This window comes from Ctenocephalides felis, unplaced genomic scaffold (assembly GCF_003426905.1).
Source record: "Ctenocephalides felis isolate EL2017-DRISC unplaced genomic scaffold, ASM342690v1 CF-g0.4_SCAFFOLD_00845, whole genome shotgun sequence".
NCBI lineage: Eukaryota > Metazoa > Arthropoda > Insecta > Siphonaptera > Pulicidae > Ctenocephalides > Ctenocephalides felis.
The window spans coordinates 60,569,024-60,595,846 of NW_020536999.1; the positions used below are offsets into that span (position 1 = coordinate 60,569,024).

The 26,823-nt window shown below is 31.2% G+C and overlaps 1 protein-coding gene across 1 annotated transcript; it reads right to left on the reverse strand.

Moving 5' to 3' along the window:
* Positions 1-1,080: 1,080 nt before the first annotated feature.
* LOC113386781 (zinc finger protein jing homolog) lies at positions 1,081-5,170 on the reverse strand (the record flags this gene model as incomplete). The annotated part of the gene is made up of 5 exons (XM_026624539.1): positions 1,081-1,610; positions 3,364-3,544; positions 3,931-4,093; positions 4,680-4,862; positions 4,931-5,170. Coding segments are annotated over 5 exons (1,023 nt in total), but the record flags the coding sequence as incomplete, so codon positions are not given.
* Between the last annotated feature and the right edge of the window lie 21,653 nt (positions 5,171-26,823).

The following is a 26,823-nucleotide window of genomic DNA, read 5'->3' on the forward strand; positions in this document are numbered from 1 at the left end:
ATATAAATATATATATATATATATATATATATACAATTTGGTTTGTGATTATTCACGATTTTATTTTTCTGAATTAATAGCCGCCTCCTTTTATTTAATCAAAATTTATTTAGATTATTTTATTTAATTTTACTTTCATGATTATTACTACAGTTTGGAGATATGGGATGTACCCTTGTTCCAAAAATACTAAAAACAAATAAAACATTTCTTATACTCTTTTTAAAATACTTAAAATTTGAAAAATTTCACATTTTAAGTAAACTGAATTTTTTCATTGTTTTTCATCATTTAGAGAAGTTTTTCGGATTTGTTTAAATTTTTCATAAGTTTATCACATTCATCTTTACACATGAATATAAATCAAAACTAAATACAGACAATTTAAAAAAAGAAAGTATTAATTATTATTAATTATTATTATTAAAATTTGTAGTTCCTGATGAAGGGTATTTCTCCTAACAAAGAGTAGAATTAATTTCAAACTTTCAAAGACAAAAATGCATTTCTTTTATTTTTAAATAATTAATTTAAAAAATTTATAAATGTATAAAAATTTTTTTTTTTTTCAACAGATCCTGAAAAAGGGTATTTCCCATATGTAACCAAAATGTAGAAATAATTACATCTGAAAATTTAAAAAAATCGGAGGCTTTTAAGTTCTCCAGAAGAATAAAAATAATATCAGTTATCTAGGTAAACTAAAAAAATAAATTTATGAATATACATATACAAGAGGATTTTAGACTTTTGTTTGAATAGCAACTTTAAGGCATTCTAAAAACATGATATTTTATTTAGTATTTAATTATCTAATATTTTATTATTATTTTGATATTCAAAGAATAATCACAGAGAAAAATAACATAATACATATATTTAAAAAAAAAATCAAGCTACTTTTAATATTATTATGTAACAGACATGTCTTTATTGGTACCCGCTAAGATTTTCAAACAACGGGGCAGTATCTCTCATTCTTTGTTTTTATTAATTTAAAAATGTTATATACATTTGCAATTGCTAGTTTTACTAACTAGCTGATCAGTAAGCAAAGTAAGCAATTCCGTTTTTACTGCTTTGTGTTCAATTTGCGATATCAAAAAAATTAAAAGCAAAAAGCTAATTTACCTGTTGATGGAATTTTGGTATTAACGCATATCATAGTCACAAATTGAAAAAAAGTATCAAATAGTATTAAAAACTTATATTTCTCATCATCAGATTGATAATGTGTAAAAATATTAATTTCACAAACGTTTTGTGCAGTCTGCCCTAATGTCACTAATTACAATTAAAAATATTTTATTCTGATACTCTTACAAACAGCCTCACCATTCGTTCACAATTCACTTCAGAGATCAAACCAGCTGGCGACCACGCTGCTGCTGTAACTGCTGCTTGTGCTGCTCAAAGAACTGCTCGTCGTGCTGCTTTCTCCATCGGATCTTTTGTGTTTTCTTGACTGTTTCCTAGGAACTTTCTCCTGCTTCTTCGTGAGTGCTTCAATTTGATTAGATATCTCACATTTGCTGTCCGTCGGTAGTTTTCTTATGTCTACTTCCTTTGTGGGGGTGTAGTCACTTTCTGAGATCCATTCATCGGGCAGACTAATGAGAATAAAATAGATAGTAATAGGGAAATAGACATGTTTATTTCTAATAATGGATATAAAATTAAATAAATAAAAATACAAAATGATAAAAATAACTAGAAAAAAAATACTAAATGTCTAACTACAACAATTGTTTCTGAACCTTGAATCGAGATCAATTCCGAGTGCCTTAAATTTTGAGTATTATTTTAACTGTGAAATTGTGTACTGAATTTAATTGTTATCATATTGAAATGTTTTCAAACTAGTTAGTATTGTTATTTTGCCTTGAGGCAAGTTACATGTGTGAATAATCGACTTAACAATTTTTATGATTGAACCAGTTTCCGTAGGATTTTAATGGTGTAGTATGTTCATTAAGACCAAGTACTCTATCGTTATACCAAGTAAATGATGCATTTTTAAAATTGAACTACTTGTCGTAAGGCCGTAATATTTCATTAAGTTCTATAAGACCATGATATATATCGCCAAAAAAAGTTTCATAAAAATCGGCTTAAATTTTTTTTCAACAGTTCATCGCAAGAAAACGGAAGATTTTCACCTAAAACTAACCAATATCATTCCCAACTAATATCTTTCGAACAGTTACCAAAATCGATTCGGTAGTATGAGCTTAAATGTGGCCAAAAAGTTTAACACTTTTTTTCAAATTATAAAGAAACGGCTCGGCGGATCGTCGCACAAAACTGATAAACGATAGTCGTCATTGAGATACATCAAATGGCTTTTAAATTTCTAAAATCGGTTCAGCCGTTTTCGAGAAAACGTCGATTTACAATAAAAAATCTGTTCACACACACACATATACATACTTTTATTTGGTCTCATTCGATTCAGAATGGTTTGAAACGTCGAGAAAACATAAAATTAGTTAATCAGATTTTTTGATGAAAACATAAACTTCTTCGGGAAGTTAATTATCTTCTATATATATAAAAATAAGTTGGGTTTTCCTTCCTGACGGAATAACTCCAGAAAGCACGAACCGATTTCGACAATTTTGCATTCGTTGGAAAGGTCTCGGGCTCCGCAAGGTTTATAGCTAAGAAAATTAGTGGTGCGTGGCATCTTAATACAAATTGCTGAAACTTCACGCACCGTAATTAAAAACTCGAATTATTAGAATTATGCTTGGTTAAGTCAACGAGCAATTCTTGCCGCCAAGAAATATGATGTACACGCATTGAACTTCACCATTCAATCAAAAATTGCTGGCGATTTGGTGACATACCAATGATTCTGATTGGTCTTCCGTTTGACTTCAAACGATTGCAATTTCCAGTTTGCCTTGCGTTCGCAATAGCTAGTCGCAAGGCCAATCGCTTAGTGTTTGCGGGATAAATTTCAAATAGATTATTTAGAAAATCATTGTTTTTCACATGGGCAGTTATACGTTGCCTGTTCACGAGTTAGAAAACCATCCGCTTTGTTTGTGTTAACGTCAGACCAAAAAACAAAAAATGTGGTTTACCAAAGAGCACTTCAATGAAACGGATAATTTGCGGATTCACTTTCATTTACTTAGAGAAGTTCAACTAAAAAACACTTCATTTTTGTAATAGAAATAAATTTATTACTGTTGTATAATAAAATCAATTTTTTCCTTTTCAAATATAAAACAAACAAAAAATTTCTTCATCTTTCTCACGAAACCATCTGGTGGCGAAACGGAGTTCGTCGGGTTTGCTAGTACTATATATGTCTAATATTATTTCAAATGATAACTGCTTCCTTTTTCTACTTACATGTCAGGAGGGTTCCACGAGACGAGCACCTGCGCATTTCCAGTGCTGTCTAATCTTCTGCCCAAAATATCACTTCTTAAGAGAACAGTGCCCTTGGCACCTCCTGCAAGCGCCTCCGTACAAAGAAGGCGATATTGCAGTCCCTCCATTGCGCCGCCGTCGAAGAAATCGAACATACGCGCTGAAAAAGGATATTAAATATTAGCATTGTAAAAGTGAAAAAGAGAAATTAAACTTTGAGCATTAGTTAAAACCTGCCAAACAGTATTTAATTTTTGACACTAAACTAGATAAATGTTAATTGAAAAGACATAAGCTGATCTTCATGTTAAACTAATCAGTAAAGTTCTCAAAACATTTTTATTAAACATTTATATGAAATTTGTCCCGATTTTTGCCAAAAATAAGTAACAAAATAATAAACAAGTATAAATTACAGAAAATGATGTCACAAAAGACATCCAGACTTATTAAAGATAATTTCAGTTTTATCAAAAGCAATAAATTCCAATGATTCAATAATTTAAATCCAAAAATTAATATATATTTCTTTCAAAATTAAATTACCACTCCATGGTTGTCTTCTATATCGTAGTTTCTTCCCATTCTTCCTTATAAGTTTCAGAGCTGCTGCCGAGCCTTGAAGATGTGGTTCTTGTGACTTTTTAGCATTAGCACCGTTACCTTCAGATTCATTGAAGTGATTGTTGACATGCCTCTGGAGAGCCAACTGTTGAAGAACAACAAAATAATGTTAAAATTAAATTTATGATGTGGTCTATGAAAAATGTTATAAACAATATAATCGTACTTGCTGTAAAAGGTAGGGAGAAAAAATTATGTTAATATCATAATTGATACATTAAATTGGTACAGAGTCAAGAACAAGAACAAATCTTTAACTTTAAAACATTTTCCATATGCAATGTAAAGTTGGCAAGTGCAGTATTCAATTTAAGATGTCTACATGAAAATTAAAGTGATCAAATTAATTTCATTTTTGTAATAAGATTTCTGCAATATGTAAACAAAATATCATAACAAAAATCTTACTTTGCATAATATTTTGAATAAAATATCTCATCTTTCAAATATCCCTGTTCAAAAATAGAATGTGTTTGTCTCAAATTTAAAAAATTTAATGGCAAAAGATTCAATGACATCCCATTACGTTTTTCATTTTCCTTTAAATATAATGCATAAGCCAAATGTAAAGATGTGTTGCATGCACCTAGATGCTATTCATCTATTCCCACACCACAACATACTCTACCATCAGCCATGAAGGCGTCCAGATCTCCTCCCGGGGTACTCACCTGAGAACTAAATCTTCTTCTACAACCTGCTACTATACATTGTAGAGTTTTTGTCGAACCAGCATGAACACTAGCCACATGGGCGTCCAGCCACCTACGAGAACTTGATTCTCGACCATAAACGCGGCAACCACGCCACTGACAACAATATCGAGGCCCCGACTGAGTGTTTACATGTGAAACCTGATGGAAAAAATAAATTAGTAAATTGAATATTAAAACATTATGAGTTGTTTTGTATTTTTTCTTACCTGTAGATGTTCAAGTAGCGCAGAACTTGTATCAAAATTACCATGACACTTTTCCCAAACACATCGACCTGCTCCAAAATTATCCCTAGATAGCCTAGAGCTATCAGATCTTCCATTACAAGGAAACTTGGCTGGAAATCTTATTACCCTTGGTTCTTGAGGTTCTGTGCTTTTCCTTTCCTCTTCGAAACTACTTGAAAAGCTATTTTCTGAATCCAATTTCTGCTGTATCCTTTCTAAAATCAAACTCTTTGGACTTTGGGTTCCTGAATTTCTTTCAAGATTTCTTTAATTTCTGGTTCAGGTTTAATATCATCATTTTGTATAGAATTATCTATTGAATTTTCCAAAATAGTCAAATTGCTGTTATCAGTTTTGGCATTGAATGAATCATTTGGTTCCGTTTTGCTTATATCAATTTCTGGTAAACTGCTGTCGATAGCAGAATTTTCTAAAGGTTCTGTTTTGCATGTATTGAAAGTACTTGCAGTTTCCGTTATACTATTTACAGGATCACATAATGACTCGTCTATACTTTGGCATGACACCGCATTCTCTGATATTAAACTTTGATCTTTATTATCACATTCCATTTCGACAGATTTATCTAATGTAATTGAACTAACTACTGGATTTTCTAATGTTATACTTTCATTCGTTAATGTTAATTGACTAACAGCATTTTCTGTTGAGGTATTCTGAACGTAATCTTTATCTGGAGTGGTCACAATAGAACCAAAATTATTGGAACCAATCATTTCACTACTGGGTAAAGCTGGTATGTCATTACTAACCAAGGCAGGTGTACTTATCATTTCGTTGCTTGCTACTGTATTTTGCTGGAATTGTGCTGTGGCGAACTGTGTGAATTGTGGCGCTCCGTATCCTACGGGTTGCAGGAATGGTTTGGTCACGTAAACTGGTTGCAGGAAAGGGTTAGCGGCAACATAAACAGGCTGAGGACTCTGCTGGAATCTAATTCCTGAAGGCGTGCCGTTTAAAATCAATCCAGCTGGTAACTTAGCTAAATTTTGTTGCCCTGGTAGATTTGTTGTGTAAGTAGTCAACAAAACTGTTTGAGGAGCGACTGTGGTTGCTTGATGCTGAGATACCGCAATCATGTTCTGTTGTGCCGGAACAGTATTTGCTGCAGTAACTACTGGTTGCGCGGTAACAGCTTGAGTGATCTTATTAGGCTTCAAATCAGTTTTCGGAGCTATACATTTGGGCTTCTTTGCCACCCTTGGGGCAATGTTAACACATGGTCTACCTCTAGGTTTTCTAGGGGCGGCCGGTTGTCGGTTAAAGACATCGTTTGTCATTTTCGTTTGTTTAGAAGCAATATCCGCGTTCAAAGAGACTTCGATGGCGCCGATTTTGAATGAATTCTGCTGTTGCTGAGCCAAGGGTGTCGTTATACCGTTAATCAAATGTTGTTGGGATGCTTTGTTGGATATATTGTTATTGTGATTAGCCAGCTGATTATTGTTGTTCAAAATGGGAGGCGTGGCCAGGGTAAGGGTACGCACGTCATACGATCGCTTTTCCAAAAGTACCTGCGGAACGGAAAAAGAATTAATACAATTGAATAAAGGTCAAGGATTAAGTACTTTAATCTGTGGAAGGCTGCAATAAATAATTTAACCAATGCTCAAATATATATTATGACTACGACAAAAAGTCGCATTTATTCTGTATTCGGTTTGATAAATATTTTTAAATATGACTAAATGTTTAGGCGACAGAAATGCTTAGGATCAATAATAATGGAAGTGAAGTATTACTAAAAATTACATTCAACAACATATAGTATCAATAAAATCTTTTTTTTTTGGAAATCACAAAATGTAAGCTTAATAAATGTTAAATATTTTATATTAACTTAATAATATTACAGAGCAATGTTTATGATGAGACGAGTACATTTTTTCTAGCAATATCTTGGCAACAGTGTAGGTTATAAATTTATTAAAAAAGATTTCTAAAATAATTAATAGATGTCTCCAAGTTCTACATGATCACAAAATAAAAATTTGAGCTAAATTTCAATTTGTGAAAAGAGTGTTTAATGCGTGGTGTTGAAATTTTAAAGTTAAAAAGTATCCTCACTACTTTAGAAAGATCCTATGTTTATGAACACTAGACACATTGATGGATGTAATAAAATGCAAGATAAATTAAAAAAATATTTTGTTTATACCTGTTGGTTTGCATGCGTTTTAGCCGTTAGCATCGCCAAATAATCACTTTGTGTAGCCACCAATTTAGCAGAATTGGCCAAAACTTGCGAATTATCACTAGCCCTCCTCTGTGGCTTAACTTGCGCCTTAAAATAATTCGTTATCTCTCTATTATTGGAACAAGGACTTTGACACTTTGGTTGCTGATTACCAGCTACAGTTAACTTAGAATTTCCATTGTTTTGTTGGACTATTAGCTGTGTCGTATTTATCGTATTCTGTGTTATAACCAAATTCTTGTTATTCGAATTTGGAGTCATGACTAAATTCTTATTTCCAGAGATTTGTTGAATGCTGACGCAGTTCTTTTGCAGAGCGTTGATGACGACAGGATCTATAACACCATTGAAGGGTTTTTCTATTTGATTAATGTTATTTTTACTGCTATTATTATTAATGGCAGCTGTTGCAGGCTGTGGTTTAGTGATATGATCTGTTTTAATGGTATGTGTAGAATTATTGTTAATCTGTAGTTTATTTTTATTCGGACAGCATGAATGCTGGGCTGTGCGTGTGTTATGCTTTTGTTGCTCTGTCTTGCAGGCAGATCGGGGTTTCTTTGCAGGACACTGAAAAAAAAACTTATTTAAAATACCTCACAATCGTTTAACATTTAAATATAATTTTTTAACTTACCGGTGCGATAAGATTATTCTGTATTCCTTTGCTTTTGATCTGCTCCTTCACAGGTGACGGTCGTTTATTTCCAGAAGTCACTTGGCTAATTTTTCCGCTTCCATTTTGTTCCAAGATCTTATTACAAACTTTCACAGGATTATTCTGAACTTGATTCGCTGAGTTACATTTCTTCAAATTATTATTTGTTAAATTATTTAGCTGGTTTAAATTTGTCGTCAACGCGTTTGCGTTGATCAAGATTGGACTTCCATTCCATGTGGTAACCGCCACTTGACCGCCTCCATTAGCAGCAGATAAATTATTTTGGATAGCTCCCAAAACTGCTTGGTTGTTTTTCAAAAGTGGGAATCCGGCGTTGTTTAACAGAATTGAAGGAGAATTATTGCAAATTCTAACTTGACTATTCATTATTCCGTTATTCGTAACGCATTGCAAAAATTTTATATTTTGTGGCGAGTTCATATTCGGCTGTTGTAGTAAAAGGCCATTAACAACTGCACCATTTGAGGCATCTGCGGTTGGGAAAACTTGGGCAGTGTTGGTGTTAGAAAAAGTAGAAAAATTAACTACGCCATTGTTTAACGTCGTGAAAGTATTGATGCAGTTGGAATTTTGCGATGAAACATTTTCTAAAGTAATATTATTGGCAGTATTCGCTGTTTCACATGCATTACTGTTTGCAGTTTGGTTTTCCTTCGTAAGTTCAGCCAAATTAACTTCGTTCGAGGAATTTGTAACTTTGTTAAGAGTCACTGAACTAACTTCAGCAGATAAACTATTCGTTTCTGCCAATTTTTCACTTGTATTGTCTTCAACTTTCCTACTTAAGGCATTTTGAGAAATTAGTGGACTGACAATGGCGACCTTACAGTCTGGCATTGGACTAGCATTTTCTTCCAACAATTCCTCTTTTTTACCGTTCGTATCAATATTCTCCGAATCATCTTGAACTTTCATCGTTACTTTATCAACAAACGAGGCACCTACTTCAGTATCCTTTTCGGCAACCTTACTTTTGGTTTCATAATCAGAATTTCGAAGATTCAAATCATCGCTTATTCTTACAGCGACCACACTGCAATTACTAATTGGCAGACCATTCTTACTAACATCAGACAAATTGACTCTGTGACTGGTCTCATCATTTTTTGCCAGTTTCTTGTCAGAATCAATTTCACTCTTGCTTTCTCCAACTTTATCTTTATCATCTACTACTATATTAAAGGAATTTTTGGCTTCTTCTTTCGTCTCATCGCTGGAAGTGTTTGATGATAGACCACTGGTGAGAATTCTTCCATGCAGGAGCTGGTCGACCCCGCTCCCCGTGGTGGTGGTCGAATTGTTGTCGTCGCAGATGATGAGTTCTCCGCTGCTGGCCGGGCTGCATGGCGGGGAAGTCAGAATGCCGTCTCCATTGTTAGATGAACCGCACGAAGATAGAGATTCGCCGCCGCTCAGGGCTGCGACGCCACTGGAAGAGAAATAAATATTAGAAATTGAAATTCAATAATAAAAAAATCGATAAATAAATAGTCTATCTAAATAAAATTTTTGTTAACTGTATAATTTCCTTTTTAATAATGATTTTTTAAATAATTGTTTATAAGACAAAGAGATGAAAATTTATGATTCGACTTGACAATGTCCTGAACTCATTGACTTTTAAAAAAGCCATCTTCAGTTATTTCTACATTTCTTTATTTGTTTATTTCATTAACGCAAATCAAAAATATCGCAGTTATGTAATAATAGTAGCAAAAAAGTGCTAAATAAACATTTGGTGATGATTGGTGGATTTGTCAAAACATTTATCAATATGCGTACATCTATTGATTAGGTTTTCGTACCTATACCAATGGACCTGCCTTCAGGCAGACTACCATTTATTATTATTTATTATCCATACCAATAATTCTCATCCACGAAATATTTTCGAATCATTTTCAAGACATATAGAATGTATTACAAGCAATTGCTTGCAACTTGGATGGAAATTCAAATTCCGTAAAATAGCCTAAAACATAACCTCCAAAAGGCACAAATATCAAAAAACAATTTTATAGTAAGTGCAACTTTCCGATGTCACTTTGATAACACATGAGTGAAGTCTAAACAAGGTTAACATTATGACGTTTGTGCCTTTTGGGGGTTATATTTTCTGTGTAAAGCGATTGATCGAAAAGCAAATACATAGCTTTTTGATAGTTCGTGACTACGAACTCAGACAATTATAAACCCGTATCATAATATTTCTATTTTAACGGTAAATTGGCCCCTTAATCCCCATACGTTTCGGCTAATATCTTCATTCAGCAGAAAATAAAGTTTGATATCTTCAAAGTGTGTGTGTGTATATATGGGTTTGTGTTTATGTATTTTATGTGAATACGTTCATGTTCCAATCAACCAATAAGTAATTTCTCATGCAGCTCACATAAAACATACACACATTGGAAACATTACACATATAACAGTTACCATATGTGGGAAGTTTATACATACATAAAATACATAAATATACAGGCATGTGCATAGATAGAAGACACATATAAATGACTGAAATCTTAGAGGTCATAACATAAAATAGAAAATGAAAATCTTTATTTTTTAATACGTTTTAACATATAATTTTAGGTCTGATAACAAAATATGCAAAATCCTCATGTGTTTTAAAAACATAATTTTTTAATACAAAAGTAGGAAAAGTTGTGTAATAGATCAGCCCCGCAGGAAAAGACCAATGTGGTGATCATAGTCCATAACAGCTCCACAAAATAAAAAAAGTTGCCTGTATTGGGTGGGCGACATATATTTTTCAATGTAGTTTTTAACGCTGAACACGAATCTGAAGTCAAAATTTAGGGTCAAACTACAAAAACGGAGAAAAATAATGATTAAAGAAATTATAAGATTTTAATCATCGATTTTAATTAGAAGAATTACTGTGAAATAAGATTTATAAACATTAAATAGGTGCATCGAGAATACGGTTTTCTTAATGCACTCTTATTTGTGACATGCTTTGTTACCATGGTAATCCTGTAACGCAGTGGTTTCCAACCTTTTTTGCACCGCGCCTCCCTGCTCTAATAAAAAAATATGTTGCAAACCCCTTAATTTTTTGATCAATTTAATTGTATAAATTCACAACTTATATTATCTGACTACAAATTAATTATGTAAACAAATGCATAAATTTTTTTTAACTTCCCGTAGGGCAAGTTATGGTAATCGCAAAAAAATCGAAAATGAAAATTTGTATAGATATTTACGTTTCAAAACCTTCTGAACATTTTGGCATACCTTAGAAAAAATGGATGTATGTGTGTGTGCGTGTATGTATGCATGTTCGGATACAAATTTTCGTGGACGATTTCGGGAACACGGATCAACCGATTTGAATAATTCAAAAACATTCGATTCGTATTGATAAGGAGACGTGCTGATTAGTTTTTGGCGAAGGCAGGTCTAGCCGTTCCGAAGATACGGGGCAAAAAGTGCCGAAAACGGTAACTCAACAAAAAACATTTTATTTGTATTGACTAAATGAAGAACTGTTCAAATTTCGTTGGAAAGGCAGGTACAACGACTTTGGAGGTATGGAGGAAAAAGTAAAAAAATGAGCCATTTGACGGTAAAAAATGAACATTAGACATATGCACATCAAATTATCAAATATTTTATAGAGATTTTAACAATAAGTATAAATTTTGTTTACATGCCTATGGGTTCCATACCAAGTTTACGCGTTAGACGGCGACGCGGCGCTTACGCGATTTGATATTTCGTCTTTATGCAGGTAAAGCAGTACGATTGCTTTGAAAAAAAGTTAAGAATTTCCAAAATATTTCGGAATTCTATTAAAAGTTTCAAATCATTGATCAACTTTTATTGATTATTATTATTGATTATTTTTAATTACTCGAATTTTGAATTGCGGTACGGTAAGTTCCAGCAATTTGCCTTGAAGCACGATGCCCTAATTGCCTTAAGACAGTATTCAACTTACAGCTAGTTTTCATGTCTTAATATCATTTCAAAAATATTGGATTATTTTCAAAAATAGTATTCTAGAAACAGATGAAAGTGCGCCCCTTAGAACAGGTTGGAAACCGCTGCTGTAATGTATCATAGCTATGTTATCCGAATATAGCCCATTAATTTATTTTCTAAATAAATATATAATTTTAGAAAAAAAATCAGATCGATTTCCACCATTAGTATCGAACCCTGTGCTGCCACCACTAGATCCGTAACCGTATGCAATGTTGTAATGTTGGATGGTGCAATGGTGCAAGAAAGAGTGAAAGCGATATTTCCGGCTCGGTCTGTCCGTGGTGCGACAGAGAGAAAAAATAACTAATAACTCGTGACGTCACACGGAGGAGGCCTACGTGTGTACATTGAACCTGCATATAGGATGTTTAGGATGGACGGACGCTCACGAACTATTACGAACGGAATTGTGACAAATTGGGAACAGCGGCGAGGAAATCGACTAGATTTGATGTGTAGGATATCATCATGGCAAATGGCAAAATTAGATAGTCAATTGATATTAGATTAATTCTTATGTAAGGTCTTTTCGTGTTCTAACAAGAGCTGAGCATAGTACATTTTAGTTATTCCATTAAGGTAACAAGGTTTCCGGTATTCAGGAGGCAGGAGCAGGAAATATCAACAAATCTCAATGGAGTCAATGTTACTGCATTATTTTAAGCATTCACTACATTCAATAAACCATCAATTTCTAATAAGTGAAAACTTATAACTCTATAAAGTTTTTTTATTTTTATACAATCAACAGCGATCGGAACTATTACAATTACAAACCAACGGTATTCTTTTCTATGTGTTTTAATTCGTTACAAAATGCCCAGGAAGCAGGGCCGAATTTAGAAATTTGGCGCCCCGGGGCACTGACAAAAATGCCGCCCCATCCCTGAAATTTTACGAACATTCGAACTTTTTTTGAAGCAATCGCGCTGCTTCAGCTGCGTAGGGACAAAATATAGGAGCGCGTAAGCGCCGCGTCGCAGTCTAACGAATAAACAATGTTACATAACCCATATAAATGCAAACAAAATTTATACTTATTATTAAAATATATGATAATTTGATGTGCATATATCTTATGATCACTTTTGTCCACCAAATGTTTCTTTTTCAAATTTTTTTATTGGATCATCGAAACCGCTAAACATGCCTCCCGCAAATTTAAGCAGTTATTTATTCTATGAATATTTTTGAATGATATTGGACGCTTCTTTTCTCAACAACTAAATTATCATTTTTGGCATTTTGGCCAGTATCTTCAAAACAGTTGGACCTGCCTTGGCCAATAACTAATCAGCACGTCTCCTTAACAATAAGAATTGAATCATTTAAATCGGTTGTGTTCACTTGAATAATTAAAAAATATTAGATTTGTATTGATGGGGAGACGTGCTGATTAGTTTTTGGCACGAATTATGAAAAATGGTAATTGAGATTTGATATTTCTTCTCTGAAACAGCTACGCAGCGAGATTGCTTTGTAAAAAGTTCATAATTTTCAAAAAATTGCAAAATACAAAAAATATGTTTTAATAGTCAATTTTTTACATTTTCAATTTTTTTCAATTCTAAAGCTCTTTATAAAATGTAATTTTCAGTACGGGATGTTTCAATAATTTGTCTTAAGGCACAATGCCATGCGTCACTAGTTTAAATTTTTTTTCAACGCTATAAGCTTGAAAGTGTAGAAAATCGTTTCATTCATTTAAGAAAACTCGAGAACTGAAGAAAATATTTTTCTTAAACTTTCAGCTTGTTTACGGATCTTTATATTAGTCAAATTGACAAATTTGATAATGACTTATTAACCGGTTATTTCAACCCAAATTTTGCATTGCAATCGTATTATGTTTTGTTATTATATTTCTTGAAACAAAAATGTTGTTAAAAAAAGTTGATTATATTGTATAGAATTTTTTTCTCACTATCCAAATTTTGCCGCCCCAAAAAATTTGCCGCCCTGGGCAGTAGCCCCGATTGCCCCTACTGTAAATCCAGCACTGCTAGGAAGGATCATTTTCACCTAAAATCATATTTGAAACTATATTTTAAAGTAAAAACAGATATGTCCACTGCTTGACATCAGGTAGTCTAATGTCGGCTACACGCGTGACAATTTACTTGTACAAGTTTGAATTGGAAACTTGTGTAGGATAATAAATTTGCGCAAATATCATCACAAACTCTTTACGATTTCCTTGTACATGCCCAAAATTACGCATGTAAATGGTAAAGTATTGTTTGTCCCGATTTAATGCTGGGTACCTTGTCTTTGCATAGCCAAAACTCTTAGTCCTGAGCCATGACTAAGTTAGATTTTTTTTATTTAACTTACTATATTTATTAATTGTTGAGGTTTTATTACAATATTTACCATGGTTTCCAATATGAAATTCTCGGATAAACAAGAAAAGTTAAGGTAAGCCTATGTTACGGCTCTATCTCCATATGAATGGGTAGTAAAAAACTGTCAAATGCCTTTATATTTGCTGTGCGATCAGATGTTTCACACATAAAACCTAACTGCACGTATATGTTATCAACTACACATCAGAAAGATGATAAGAAGAAGAAGACTTATGATAATATTGTGCGTTTGATGTTTGTGTGTTTTATAGGTTAGGTTTTATGTGTAAAACGCCTGGTCCCACAGAATTTGCAATACAATTTTTGATAGATTCTTACTACCAATTCATACAAAGATCGACCAATAGCATAGCCATAACATTCCTATTGGCCCATTAGAGCCTAATTCTCGAATAAAATAGAAATGTCATGTTATGGGTATCTTATGTATAATAAAGGTATTAACGTTTTACTCTAAATCAGCTTTCAAAACCTAGCAAAAGGCACAAATATCCAAATTTGACTACACGCAAATGTAACCATAAGACTTAAGGCCCAAAACCTTGTTTCTGAAAAGCCAATGCTTTCAGTCCAAATTATATTGTTTCTATAAATCTAAATTTACTAAATTTAAACAACTTCTACCAAGTTTTCATCTATACATAATGAAAATGGGAAAATCTCAAAAAAATTATATGAACACACATACGCTTATAATTGCATTCTGACCAAAATCTGTTGGACCAATTATATTGTCATACAACTGTACTATATTGTTGTAAACAAATATTTTTATACATTGTTTCTCAATTTCATTATTAATTTTTATTATTTAACTTCCCGTAGGGTTTGTTTTTGTAACATTTTGGTATACCTTAGAAAAAATGGATGTATCTGTGTGTGTGTATGTGTGTGTGTGTGTGTGTGCGGATACAAATTTTCGTCGACGATTTCGGGAACACCGATCAACCGATTTGAATAATTAAAAAAACATTCGATTCGTATTGATAAGGAAACGTGCTGATTAGTTTTTGGCGAAGGCAAGTCTAGTCGTTCCTAAGACACGGGGCAAAAAGTGCCAAAAACGGTAACTATGTTTTTAAGAGAACGGAGCGTCCGATTTTAATAAATCAAAAAACATTTTACTTGTATTGGCAATATTATTAACTGATTGAATTTTTGGGTAGGCAGGTCCAGCGGTTATGAACTCTTAATAAAAATAAGTTAAAAAATGTCATTTAGCGATCAAAAATGTTTATTGGACATATGTACATCAAATTATCAGATATTTTATAGAGATTTTAATAATGTGTACACATTTTGTGTGAATTTTTTTTGGGTTCCGTACCAAAATTGTTAATTACGTTACGGGAAGTTCCAGCAATTTGCCTTAAGGCACGATGCCATGCCCCCACTAGTTCCAGTTTAAATCGATAGAAATTATAGCATTGGAGATAAAATCTAGAATAGTATATATGTTAATTATTATTTTTCTGTATAAGTAATTGATTTTATTTTTCTAAATGTAAAGCTCCTTTTTTTTAAAAAAAAATCATTTATAATTAGTTTCACGTATTGGGATATGGAATATCGCCTTCGTGTAATAATGAGTGTAACAGGGTGTAATAATTTTATGTGTAATAGACACAATAGCATTAATAAATTTTACTCAACTTGTCATCTAGAATAACTCAATAATTCACTATCAATTAACATATATCATATTCAATGAAAAATTGCCTTTATATTATTATAGTTTAATAAATCCGACTCTTGATTTACAAAACCTTAAATATTTTTCACAAAACCTTCGGTTTATCAAAGGCAACATCTCTCATATCTAAAAATATTTCACCTGCATGATTTTTTACTACTTCTGCATCCATCCATCCGTCTGTCGTTTTGTGTTTATTTCCTAACAAAACCAGAATTTTAGAAACGCAGAGCAAAAAAATACGAAAAAAAATAAACAACTAGACGTCCGACTCGTCCGGGAGACCGACGACCTAGCGGAGGTAGAGATTAGTATTTTTTACGCAAGGTGAGGGAGAAAAGGTGGAAAATAAAAATCGATATTGAAAATTAATTTTATATTACAAGAATCAACGATGAAAATTGATAAATGCCCGCTTAAGTAATAATTAACAGTCATTTAAATGAAGCATTTTATTCTTAAAATGAATTTTATTATTATATCTATTATACGTTAATTTTTAAACCCATTCTAATGGGATAACAAGTGAAATTTTAAGAATAGAAAATGGCCTTTGAAAATACATAATCCTTTAACCAATATCAGTTATCTTGAGATTGATAGAATTTAATATATAAGGAACTTCTTTTTCGATTTTGCTCTAGCAGTGTCGTGTCTGACAAGTGAGCTTGGGTGATCCTCGGGCGGCTTTTGTATTCGTATAAAGAGTTCCCATGTCGAATGAACACCGTGTTGATGTCGGCGTCTTAAAAGATTGATCAATTTGGTAGGTACTTTGAAGCATTCGTTTTCTTTTTTTTATTAAATTATTTTGTCATCTTTTAATGTTTTAAAAACCACGCTTATTTGGGAAGTTGATTCGCATAATCCAATACCGCATGTTCAAATAGACTTTTTTCTAACCATTTTTCCAATACGTCTACAGTCTTGCAATAAGAGCTGATATTTTTTAATTATAAATTAGTCAAATTTCTTCATTTTTTTTTTCAAAGTTTTACTTTTTTTAATCTCTAATTAAACAGTAACTCAATATATTTGATTTTTCAATTTATTCATAGATTCCAAATAACATCTCTCATTAGAAAACGATATTATACATCAGTGTAATTCACCTTTTACATATACTAAAATTAGAACATTTATGGAGAAGATGTGTTGATAGTACACCAGTGCCAAAACTTGATTGTAAAATTTAGAACTGTCCATTTTAATATTGAATCTGCATCATGAATTGATTTTTTTTTTTTAACTCGTTTTATTTAGCAATCAGAAATACATAAAGATTCCTATGAGCTAAAATGACAATGATTAAGAGCGATGCCTAAGAAGAGCTCCAATGAGATCTTCTCAGATTAACAATTACTATAATAATATTATATTAGACCTAATCTAAGACTAAATCTAAAGGCCATTGAAAATTGGGAAGCAGTTATTAATAAGATCATTATTACATCAAATTTTGACAGCTGAGACTAATATCAAATCTTGACTTCTTGTAGCAACTTGAAAAGTTGGTAAATAGTTTTTCAATGTCCATTGGGTTTCGTTAAAAGACAAACTTAAGTTTTAAAAGAACTTCCAGATGAACAAAAAAAATTCAAATAGTATAAATTATATGATTGCAATATAATTGGGATGCTTTGTTCTCTCAGTGAAATCTACTGCGCCCCAACTTTGTTTTTTTTTTATTCAAAACTTAGAAAATAAAATAAACAAAACCTTCTCTTTAAGATCTTTTTTAATAGATAAATAAGCACTAGCGTAAAAAAACCGACTCCTTCTTGCATAGTCAGAAATTGTAAAATTCTTCTCTAGTTTTGTCTTGTCTCTTATTAGGAGGAATTGAAAATGTCTACATAATTAAATCCTTATTCATTGAAAAGTATCCTTATTAATTGAATCGTATATAGTAAAAGAAATAGTTCAACAACAGTATCATTAACTTACTCTAAGGAAGGAATTGGAGAGGTCAAATCCACTTTGAGCTAAACCAGATCACAATAGCTTATTGAATATTCCACATTCGTGAAATTTTGTCAAATGATACAATAGCTTTCCATAAAGCATATCGAAACAAAAAGAGAACTTGACGACAGAAGCAGTATTAGTGACATCGAGCTTTTTGTCAATTTAATGTAATTATGATTTAAATCAAGTATATACGTACTCACATACGGCTTTCAGAGAATTTACATTGGAATTATGCAAAAATTAGTAAACAAAAAGGCGTCATACCTATATATTGCATAATTAGACAAATTGAAAAGAATTTTATGACCAGAATAGTAGAGCAATGTGTTGATCTTGTTTTCTTTGCTTACTTTTAAGTGATAATACACTCACTTACAATTTATACTAATATGATTAACTAAACCTATTATGTTAAACAAATCTAGAGTTAGAAGATTTGTTCGAATTTAGAGCTTTTCGGAGAAGATGGTGACTCAATATCGGCTAAATAAGTCACTAATCTTTACGTCAATTAGTAAAAAAAATAATATTTCGTTCATTTGTTACGTTAAAAAAAATTAACATAAAACTATAATACTCTTATTAGTATGATCCATTGCAGACATAAGTACAAATTCATTTACAATATCGATTTTAGTTTAAGACTATGTTCAGCCCTAGTAGGATCTTCTTCAAACTACCTGTCGGTATACTTTTCGTAGAAGAAAATCCATACGTGCGTGTTTGTCGTTTGCGTGAGTTTTTGTACATTGGCATTATATAGACCTAATGCTACTAAAAACATCATTTTGTAATTATTTATAAAATATAAATAGAATTTTTCAAAGAATATCTTATAAAATCGAGAGTGTAACTAAATCATTTAAATACACAAACACACAAACATGGAGAATTGAGCAAAAACCTAATAAAATGGAAAATATCTAATTAACATCTTATAAATAATTAAAGTAACATCTAATAAAAGCGAACTTTATCTAATGTCATATTCAAGTTTTTATATGTTTACTTGAAATTTTTCACGAAAATACTATTATACAACTCTGAAACTCTGCGCCAACTTTTGATGAAACTTACCAACACATTATACATACTACTTTTTTGGAAGAAGGGCTTATCAAAGTCAACTGATTTTAAACATTTTAAATTCATAGTCCAACAAAAAGTTTCAAATCTTGAAAACTAGGGCAATTGTTGGAGCAAATAGCTGCTCCAATGCAAGAAAAATTAGGAAAAATTAAATGTAACCAAAGTTAAATAAATTAGTGTAAAAAACGGAGCGTTTCATTAGAAACCAAATTTACCTGTATGGGAATAAGCCCTAATTGTAATATTATTATTTCAATTCCATTACGATTCCAAAATGGACAAAATTATTAAACACTAACCACAATAACCGAAAAATTGTCATAATATCACCTCTAGGTTACACTTAAAAGCTCATAATTTCTAAACAGCGTGAGTAATTTTTTTTTCTGTCTTTTCGACTTGATTTGACGTTAAGTTCTGGGACACCCTGTATATGTGATAGTTGTTGATTTTATTATAGAAGTTGATTTGTCCATGTAGATATACTTTATATGGTCATATGACGATGCATTTCCGTCAAACATTAACAAGGCCATCCACGGTCTCTAAATGGTCTTCACACAATGGGCAATATTTTTGTAGATCAGATAAATCTTAACTGAAAACTTTTCACATTAAAAACACCAGCTGCAAATGTCAAGAATAACAAAAAAATATGATTTGCAGTATGAATGTCACAATAATAATATAATATCGTAGCAAAACATTTATTAAACAGAAAAACTATGTACATAACACAACATATAAAAATATATGAATAAAACAATGGATTTAAAAAAATAGAGTTGTAGTAAGAAAGTATACAGTATTGCTAAATTCACAAAATTTTATGCAAATATTGAAATAGAAATAGAAAGTAGAAATATTTGTCACTATCACAACTCAATTTGAACCCATTACAGAAATAATATTCGTAATAGGGAAGACTTTTGAGATAGCGTCCAAAGGAAAGTATGTTTGTTCGAACAAGTTTACATTATTGCATTGAGCCACATTGCTTTTAAAGAATCAAAAGTAAGTTTGTTCGATTTCATTGAATAATAACTTTTACTTGTATACATACACATGTCTTTGTTTGTTATTTTGCTGTAAGATTATTATTAGTAGATAATTACTAGCAACTAGTTTTTGAATACATTTAGCTCAGCCATAATGGTGATTTGTTTTCAAAAGAATGCATTGGGTACGGTTGTGACATATGGTTGCAGGTATTGTCCTTTTCGGACAAAATGCGAAAGAAGAATTTTCTTTAAAAAAATATGTTTTTTTTACATATTGTTATATTATATCATAAGCTTTCTTTAAATGATTATGTTGTGTTGCATATTTCTAACAATAAAATTCGTTTTCCCTTTCCACTCACGAATTCTGAAATTGATATGTATTTTGCGGCCGGAGCGTCGGTATCCGAGTGGAAAAGGTTAAATCATTTTTGTGTTTATATTTATTGTTTTTTAACCTACGTTTATTCGAGCGCCATAGTTAACTGGTTAATATGCCTAACCTTTTTCAGAAAATTATCGTAATATAAAATAATTCATTCCATTTCTAGAATTTAGTAGAGTATGCGGCGGCATTACCTAGATAAACCCAAAACCGCAAAACAACGTTAATTGACTTATTTTGTTCTTGTTACTTTATTTTAGTATAAGGTCCACCTACCAAATTAACTCAAGATAAATCAAAATTAATTTGATCCAAACTACTCATGGTTATTCGTATTCCCGTCTTATTATCAAGTTTGGCTCGACCTTTACTACTTCCTATAGATAAATATCTAAATACCCATCATAGTGTCAGCTATAACAAATAAACTAAATTAAAGAAGAAAATCTGTCCATAATCCCCTTATCGCCAAGTACAAAAAATCGTTTTCCCCAAAAAATGCCAAAACATCACGTACAATCAATCCATCTCGATGTCGAGATATCGAATAATCTCTATCCTGTATTGCTGTCTTTTTCCATTGTGATGATGTTGTCTTTGTCATAGGGCGTAGGACTACCCTACTGACTTACCGTTGTTGTCCTTTGCTTACTATGATCAGGTCTTTGTCTAACGCAGGGGTCACCAACCGAAAAGGTTTCAGTCGCATGACTAGGCAAAACTATGCTGACTACTGAATTGTATGGTCAAATAAACGATTGGTGCACTATTTGAGCTATGATGATTCTAAACTATATCTAAAATGAAGTGGAGTATAAATTTAGAAGTTTAAGTACCAAACGTCGCCAGAAACAAATTGAACAACCTATACCCCTGTGGCAAATATTGGGCCTATTTTTGAAGTAACGAATGAATCTGGTTATATCATACTATTTCATAAAAACTAATAATTAAGATATTATTGATGTACCTACTACTTAGACTTCCAAAGTTCATAGAGACATTCGCATTCGATGGTTCTCATCAATAAATTATTTAACCATCTTTACTATCAATTATAATAGATTATGACAAACGATGGCCAATGTTCCACTACGAGAAGGTGGACTAAGAATTGAAATATCAATATTACTTAATAATTATATTATTTTTATTATAACCAACATTCCATTAACTCAAATATAATTTTGAATTAATATATATAAAAAGAAAAAAGTCGGATGAATATTTTAGCATTTGTGATGCTCTCAATGCCTTAAGAAGAAAAAAAAACCTATTAGTTGAATACAAAATCGTACTCCTTTCAGAAGATGTGATAAACAAACCAAATAATAAAAAATAATAAGTTTTAAAAGAATAGATTTGATGAATATTATATTTAAATACTAATTTGTGAATTGAATGATTCTTTTTCACATTAACTTGTGAATAATGAGTTAAAACAAAAGATCATCAGGTTCATATCGAATTAATTACTTTCTGATCAGATTTTTTGGCATAATTTTTTCATTGCTAACTTATATGGACGCGATCCTATAATTACAATTAATTAAACTATTGGAATGCCTTGAATTTTAAATACATATAACATAGGTAATTCATACAAATACATATAACAGGCTACATTCATTGAATTTCGGTGCTTATAATTTATAAATTTATAAAGCAAATTTGCAAATTTTGTCGGCTTTTGTAATACATAACCATGCAGATATTAATTTTACGTAAATTTCAAGAACAAATTTATATGTTAACGAAATAATCTTCAATAAAAAATAACAAATAATGATCGTGAAAATAAACACAATATAATAATTACTGATTAATTGAAGATGCCACCGTGATTTTTGTTCTGTTTTTACACTTTTCATCAAACTAAATCATTTTCCCTGTAAATAATTATATTTGAATTCCACATATTTGCCGAAATAAAAAAGTATTGTTGAATTTAATTACTTATGATTCTTAGATAACATGTATTTCAAATGTGTAGATAAGATATCTAAGTTTTTTTTATATTGTGGATATAATTTACACCTGTTCAATAGACATTAAGTAAATATTTTATGAGTAATAATATAAAAAGAAGCTGTCTGCAAATGAATTGTATATGTCTAAGTTAAGTCAAATAATTTAATCAAAATGCCAAATATAAGTGTACCATACAAAATATGGTTGGGGGTAAAGAAATCTTTTATTTTTATATGAATTTCAGAACTTCATTTACCTAACCTAATTACCAACCTACTAATCAACGTAATAACTTCATAATGCCTTTCCAACAAAAATCCTGGTATATATTTAAAAAAATGTCTAGTATTTCTTTTTCAAAATATTTCTTAGATAAAAAATATTTATCGAAAAAAATTGCAACACAAGTAAAAAATCGCTTGGTGTATGAATGGTGAATGCATAAAAACTTCCTAATGAATTTCAAGTATGTGACATAACGTAAATATGTTGAGAATTGCGATTCCTACGACATCTTTTAACTATCTTATCTTATATTATTCAAATAGTAAGAGCAAGCTTATTCAAGCCTTATAACCTATTCAAGAATTTTAACCCTTTTCGGAAATCACCTGTTGCGTGACAACAATACTTTGACGGTCGTACGTCACCTGGAAGTTGACAACGACCAAACCAATCTTTATTAAAAAAAAGAAAATAATAACATTTTCGATAGGGATGATAGCTAGGAAAATTCTGAAAGTGGTTAAGAAATAAGTATAATATATGTAAGAAAGTATCAAATATATTTTTTTATTAAAAGAGATTGCGCATATTTACCGAACCCAGCTACGACCTAGTGAGTTAATAATTATCATATTAGATTTTTCAAATTTTTCTTCCTACTGCATTATGAAGAAACGTGACATTTATTCAGAAAGCAAAGTATCATGTCAAATTCATGTGGGTCAAATAATGACCCTATCCTCGATATGTGTTCATCGTAGGGAATAGAGAAGAACTAAAAGGTTGCGCCGATCTGACGCATTCGACTGGCAGGCAGTTCGGACAGACACGGGCTGTCTCTGTCGCACGCGCAGTGCGCGGCCTTGACCGCGTGCGTTCACCTCGAAGAATGCACGGCTCGCATACATACTTGAAATACATACGATGTTGTTATGTATGCACCATACATATAGATATATGTATATATATATACAGTCTAATCCGTTTCTAATGAATCTGCCTATATTGACCGACCGTATATTAATCCATTACCAAATTTATGTGTATTATACACCTTATAAAAATCCGGATAAAATGACTTCTCTTACAGCGACTTGCCGTTTAGTATGACCAATTTTCGATCAATATAGACTACAAATTATCAATTAGTTATTATCACGATTAATCCATCATAGCAAAGTTGAAAATAATAATTTGAATTTTAATAATAAACTAGTAGTGCGTGATATCGTGTTTCAAGACAAATGACTAGAACTTCCCATACAGTAATTTAACATTTTTAAAAGGCTTTAAAATTAGATTTTTAGCGATATTTGAATCATTTTTGAAATGTTGAAAAATTGGCTTTTTTAATAAAAAAAAATTTGGTGGGATCAAATACAAAGTTTGTTCTCATTATTAAATTCTCTATAAAATTATATGATGATTGGATATAACAATCATTTTTTAGCCAAATGGCATTTTTTTACTTTTCTTTAATGAATCATCAAAATCGCTGGAACTGCTTTCCCAAAAGTTTAATCAATTTTTCATTCCATCAATATATGTGTTGAAACAATCTTTTATTAGGCATCCAAATCAGATGCTCCGTTCTCTCAAATACTGATTTGTCAAAAATGACAAATAACACTGTATGCCCCGTATCTTCAAAACAGATAAAAATGCCTTTGCCAAAAACTAATCAGAAAATCTCCCCATCAATAGGAATCGAATGTTTTTTGAATGATTCAAATAGGTTGATCCGTGCACTCAAAAACGTCGGCGAAAAATTGTATCCGCACATACATACAAACTACACACAATACACACACATATATTCATTGTTTCTAAGGTGTGCCAAAATGTTCAAAGGTTTTCAAACGTAAAGATATTCAAAAATTACAGAGTGATTATATTAAAATATATGCTATCATGTGTATAATGCAATGTATATAATGTGTATAATGCAATGTATATAATGTGTATAATAGTGCAGTAAACGGAGCGTTTTAGGTCTGAATTTTTTTACTGTGCTCCGAATTGAATGAAATTTTGGAATTAGGTTTATCTTACCCTCAAGTTCAAAAGTGAAAACAATTCGGGTTGCGCCATCACCCCCGGGGGGATGACACCCCCTCTCAATTGTGTAATTCCTTTTTTTCAAAATAACGTCGGTAATCGATAGACGAACTAATTATAAGAAGAAAATGTCTTTTATAGTTTTTCAAAAAAACTAATACTTTTCAAGTTACTGGCCACTAAAGATTCATATATTTTTGGCGTTTTTCTTCGTTTTTTTGCAAATATTTCCTAAAATATACATTTTAACGAAAATCATGTAATGAACAAAATAATGTCAATAAAAATCTTAATAAATCGGTATTACATAAAGTGTTCTAGGAAAAGTATTAAGCAAGATTTGAAAAAGCAAAGTCGTTTTTCATTTCGTTCAAGATTTAATTGTTGTATTTAAAGCGATCTAGTGTCGAGATTTTACATTTTATGCATTTCGGTGAAATTGGGTTTTATAGTGCTCAACATAAGCTTTAAAATGAGTGCTGTTACAAGTTTTTTGCGTGTAAAATGAGTGAGCTATCATGCAAATAAGAAGCATATGCGAAGTTTTTTTCTTTTAAATCATATGGTTTAATGAGCGCCATTTCAACCAGAATTAAAGTAATTCACATTCCATCTAGAATTCACTTCATTATAGACATCTTGATGGATTCTAGCAGATTCACTACTTTAGTACAAACTGTTTTCAAAAAACTCACGATTTTATAAAAACTTTTTTTTCCAATTTTTTTAAAAATCAAAATTATTTTCATTATAAACGAAAAGAATAAACGATACGTATAAAAGCATATAGATAAAAATCAAAAGAATCTTTCTGTCTTATTATTGTTTTTTATTATTTTTCTTTCACACAAAAATTGACGGAGTTATGAATGTTTAAAGACTGCGCGGCCGCGCAAATTGGAAAAAAAAGTTTTTATAAAATCGTGAGTTTTTTGAAAACAGTTTGTACTAAAGTAGTGAATCTGCTAGAATCCATCAAGATGTCTATAATGAAGTGAATTCTAGATGGAATGTGAATTACTTTAATTCTGGTGGAAATGGCGCTCATTAAACCATATGATTTAAAAGAAAAAAACTTCGCATATGCTTCTTATTTGCATGATAGCTCACTCATTTTACACGCAAAAAACTTGTAACAGCACTCATTTTAAAGCTTATGTTGAGCACTATAAAACCCAATTTCACCGAAATGCATAAAATGTAAAATCTCGACACTAGATCGCTTTAAATACAACAATTAAATCTTGAACGAAATGAAAAACGACTTTGCTCTTTCAAATCTTGCTTAATACTTTTCCTAGAACACTTTATGTAATACCGATTTATTAAGATTTTTATTGACATTATTTTGTTCATTACATGATTTTCGTTAAAATGTATATTTTAGGAAATATTTGCAAAAAAACGAAGAAAAACGCCAAAAATATATGGATGTTTAGTGGCCAGTAACTTGAAAAGTATTAGCTTTTTTAAAAAACTATATAAGACATTTTTTTCTTATAATTAGTTCTTCTATCGATTTCCGACGTTATTTTGAAAAAAAGGAATTACACAATTGAGAGGGGGTGTCATCCCCCCGGGGGGTGATGGCGCAACCCGAATTGTTTTCACTTTTCAACTTGAGGGTAAGATAAACCTAATTCCAAAATTTCATTCAATTCGGAGCACAGTAAAAAAATTCAGAGGTTATACCCTTTTTTCCTCTCCGTTTACTGCACTATAATGCAATGTATATAATCTAGTTACTACGTTTCTCTATTATTGACGATAACTATATAACTATAATAAATATTAATATTTACTAAAAAGAACTATAAACTTTTTTTTCAGAAAAATAACCTAAAAAATATTAGCTATCCAAAATATTAAAATAAATTATTATGTGACCTTAAAAAATAAATGATTTAATTTTTTTTTCAATAACCTGCAATATGAAACAGCGGAAACTGATTTGAATTTTAACAAACATTATTATTTACTCATATGCAAACTGTAGTAAATAATAATATTTATTGAAAATTAGTTGATAGATTATAATTTACTTTAGATGACAGAAACTCGCATTAATCAAATTTAGACAAATGATCATTTGTTACTATTTCATTGACTGTCATTGTCATCAGACATCACTATTTCAGGCTGTCTTCATAACTTTATTATAAAAATCAATACATACATTATCAGATTCTTTGGAACAAG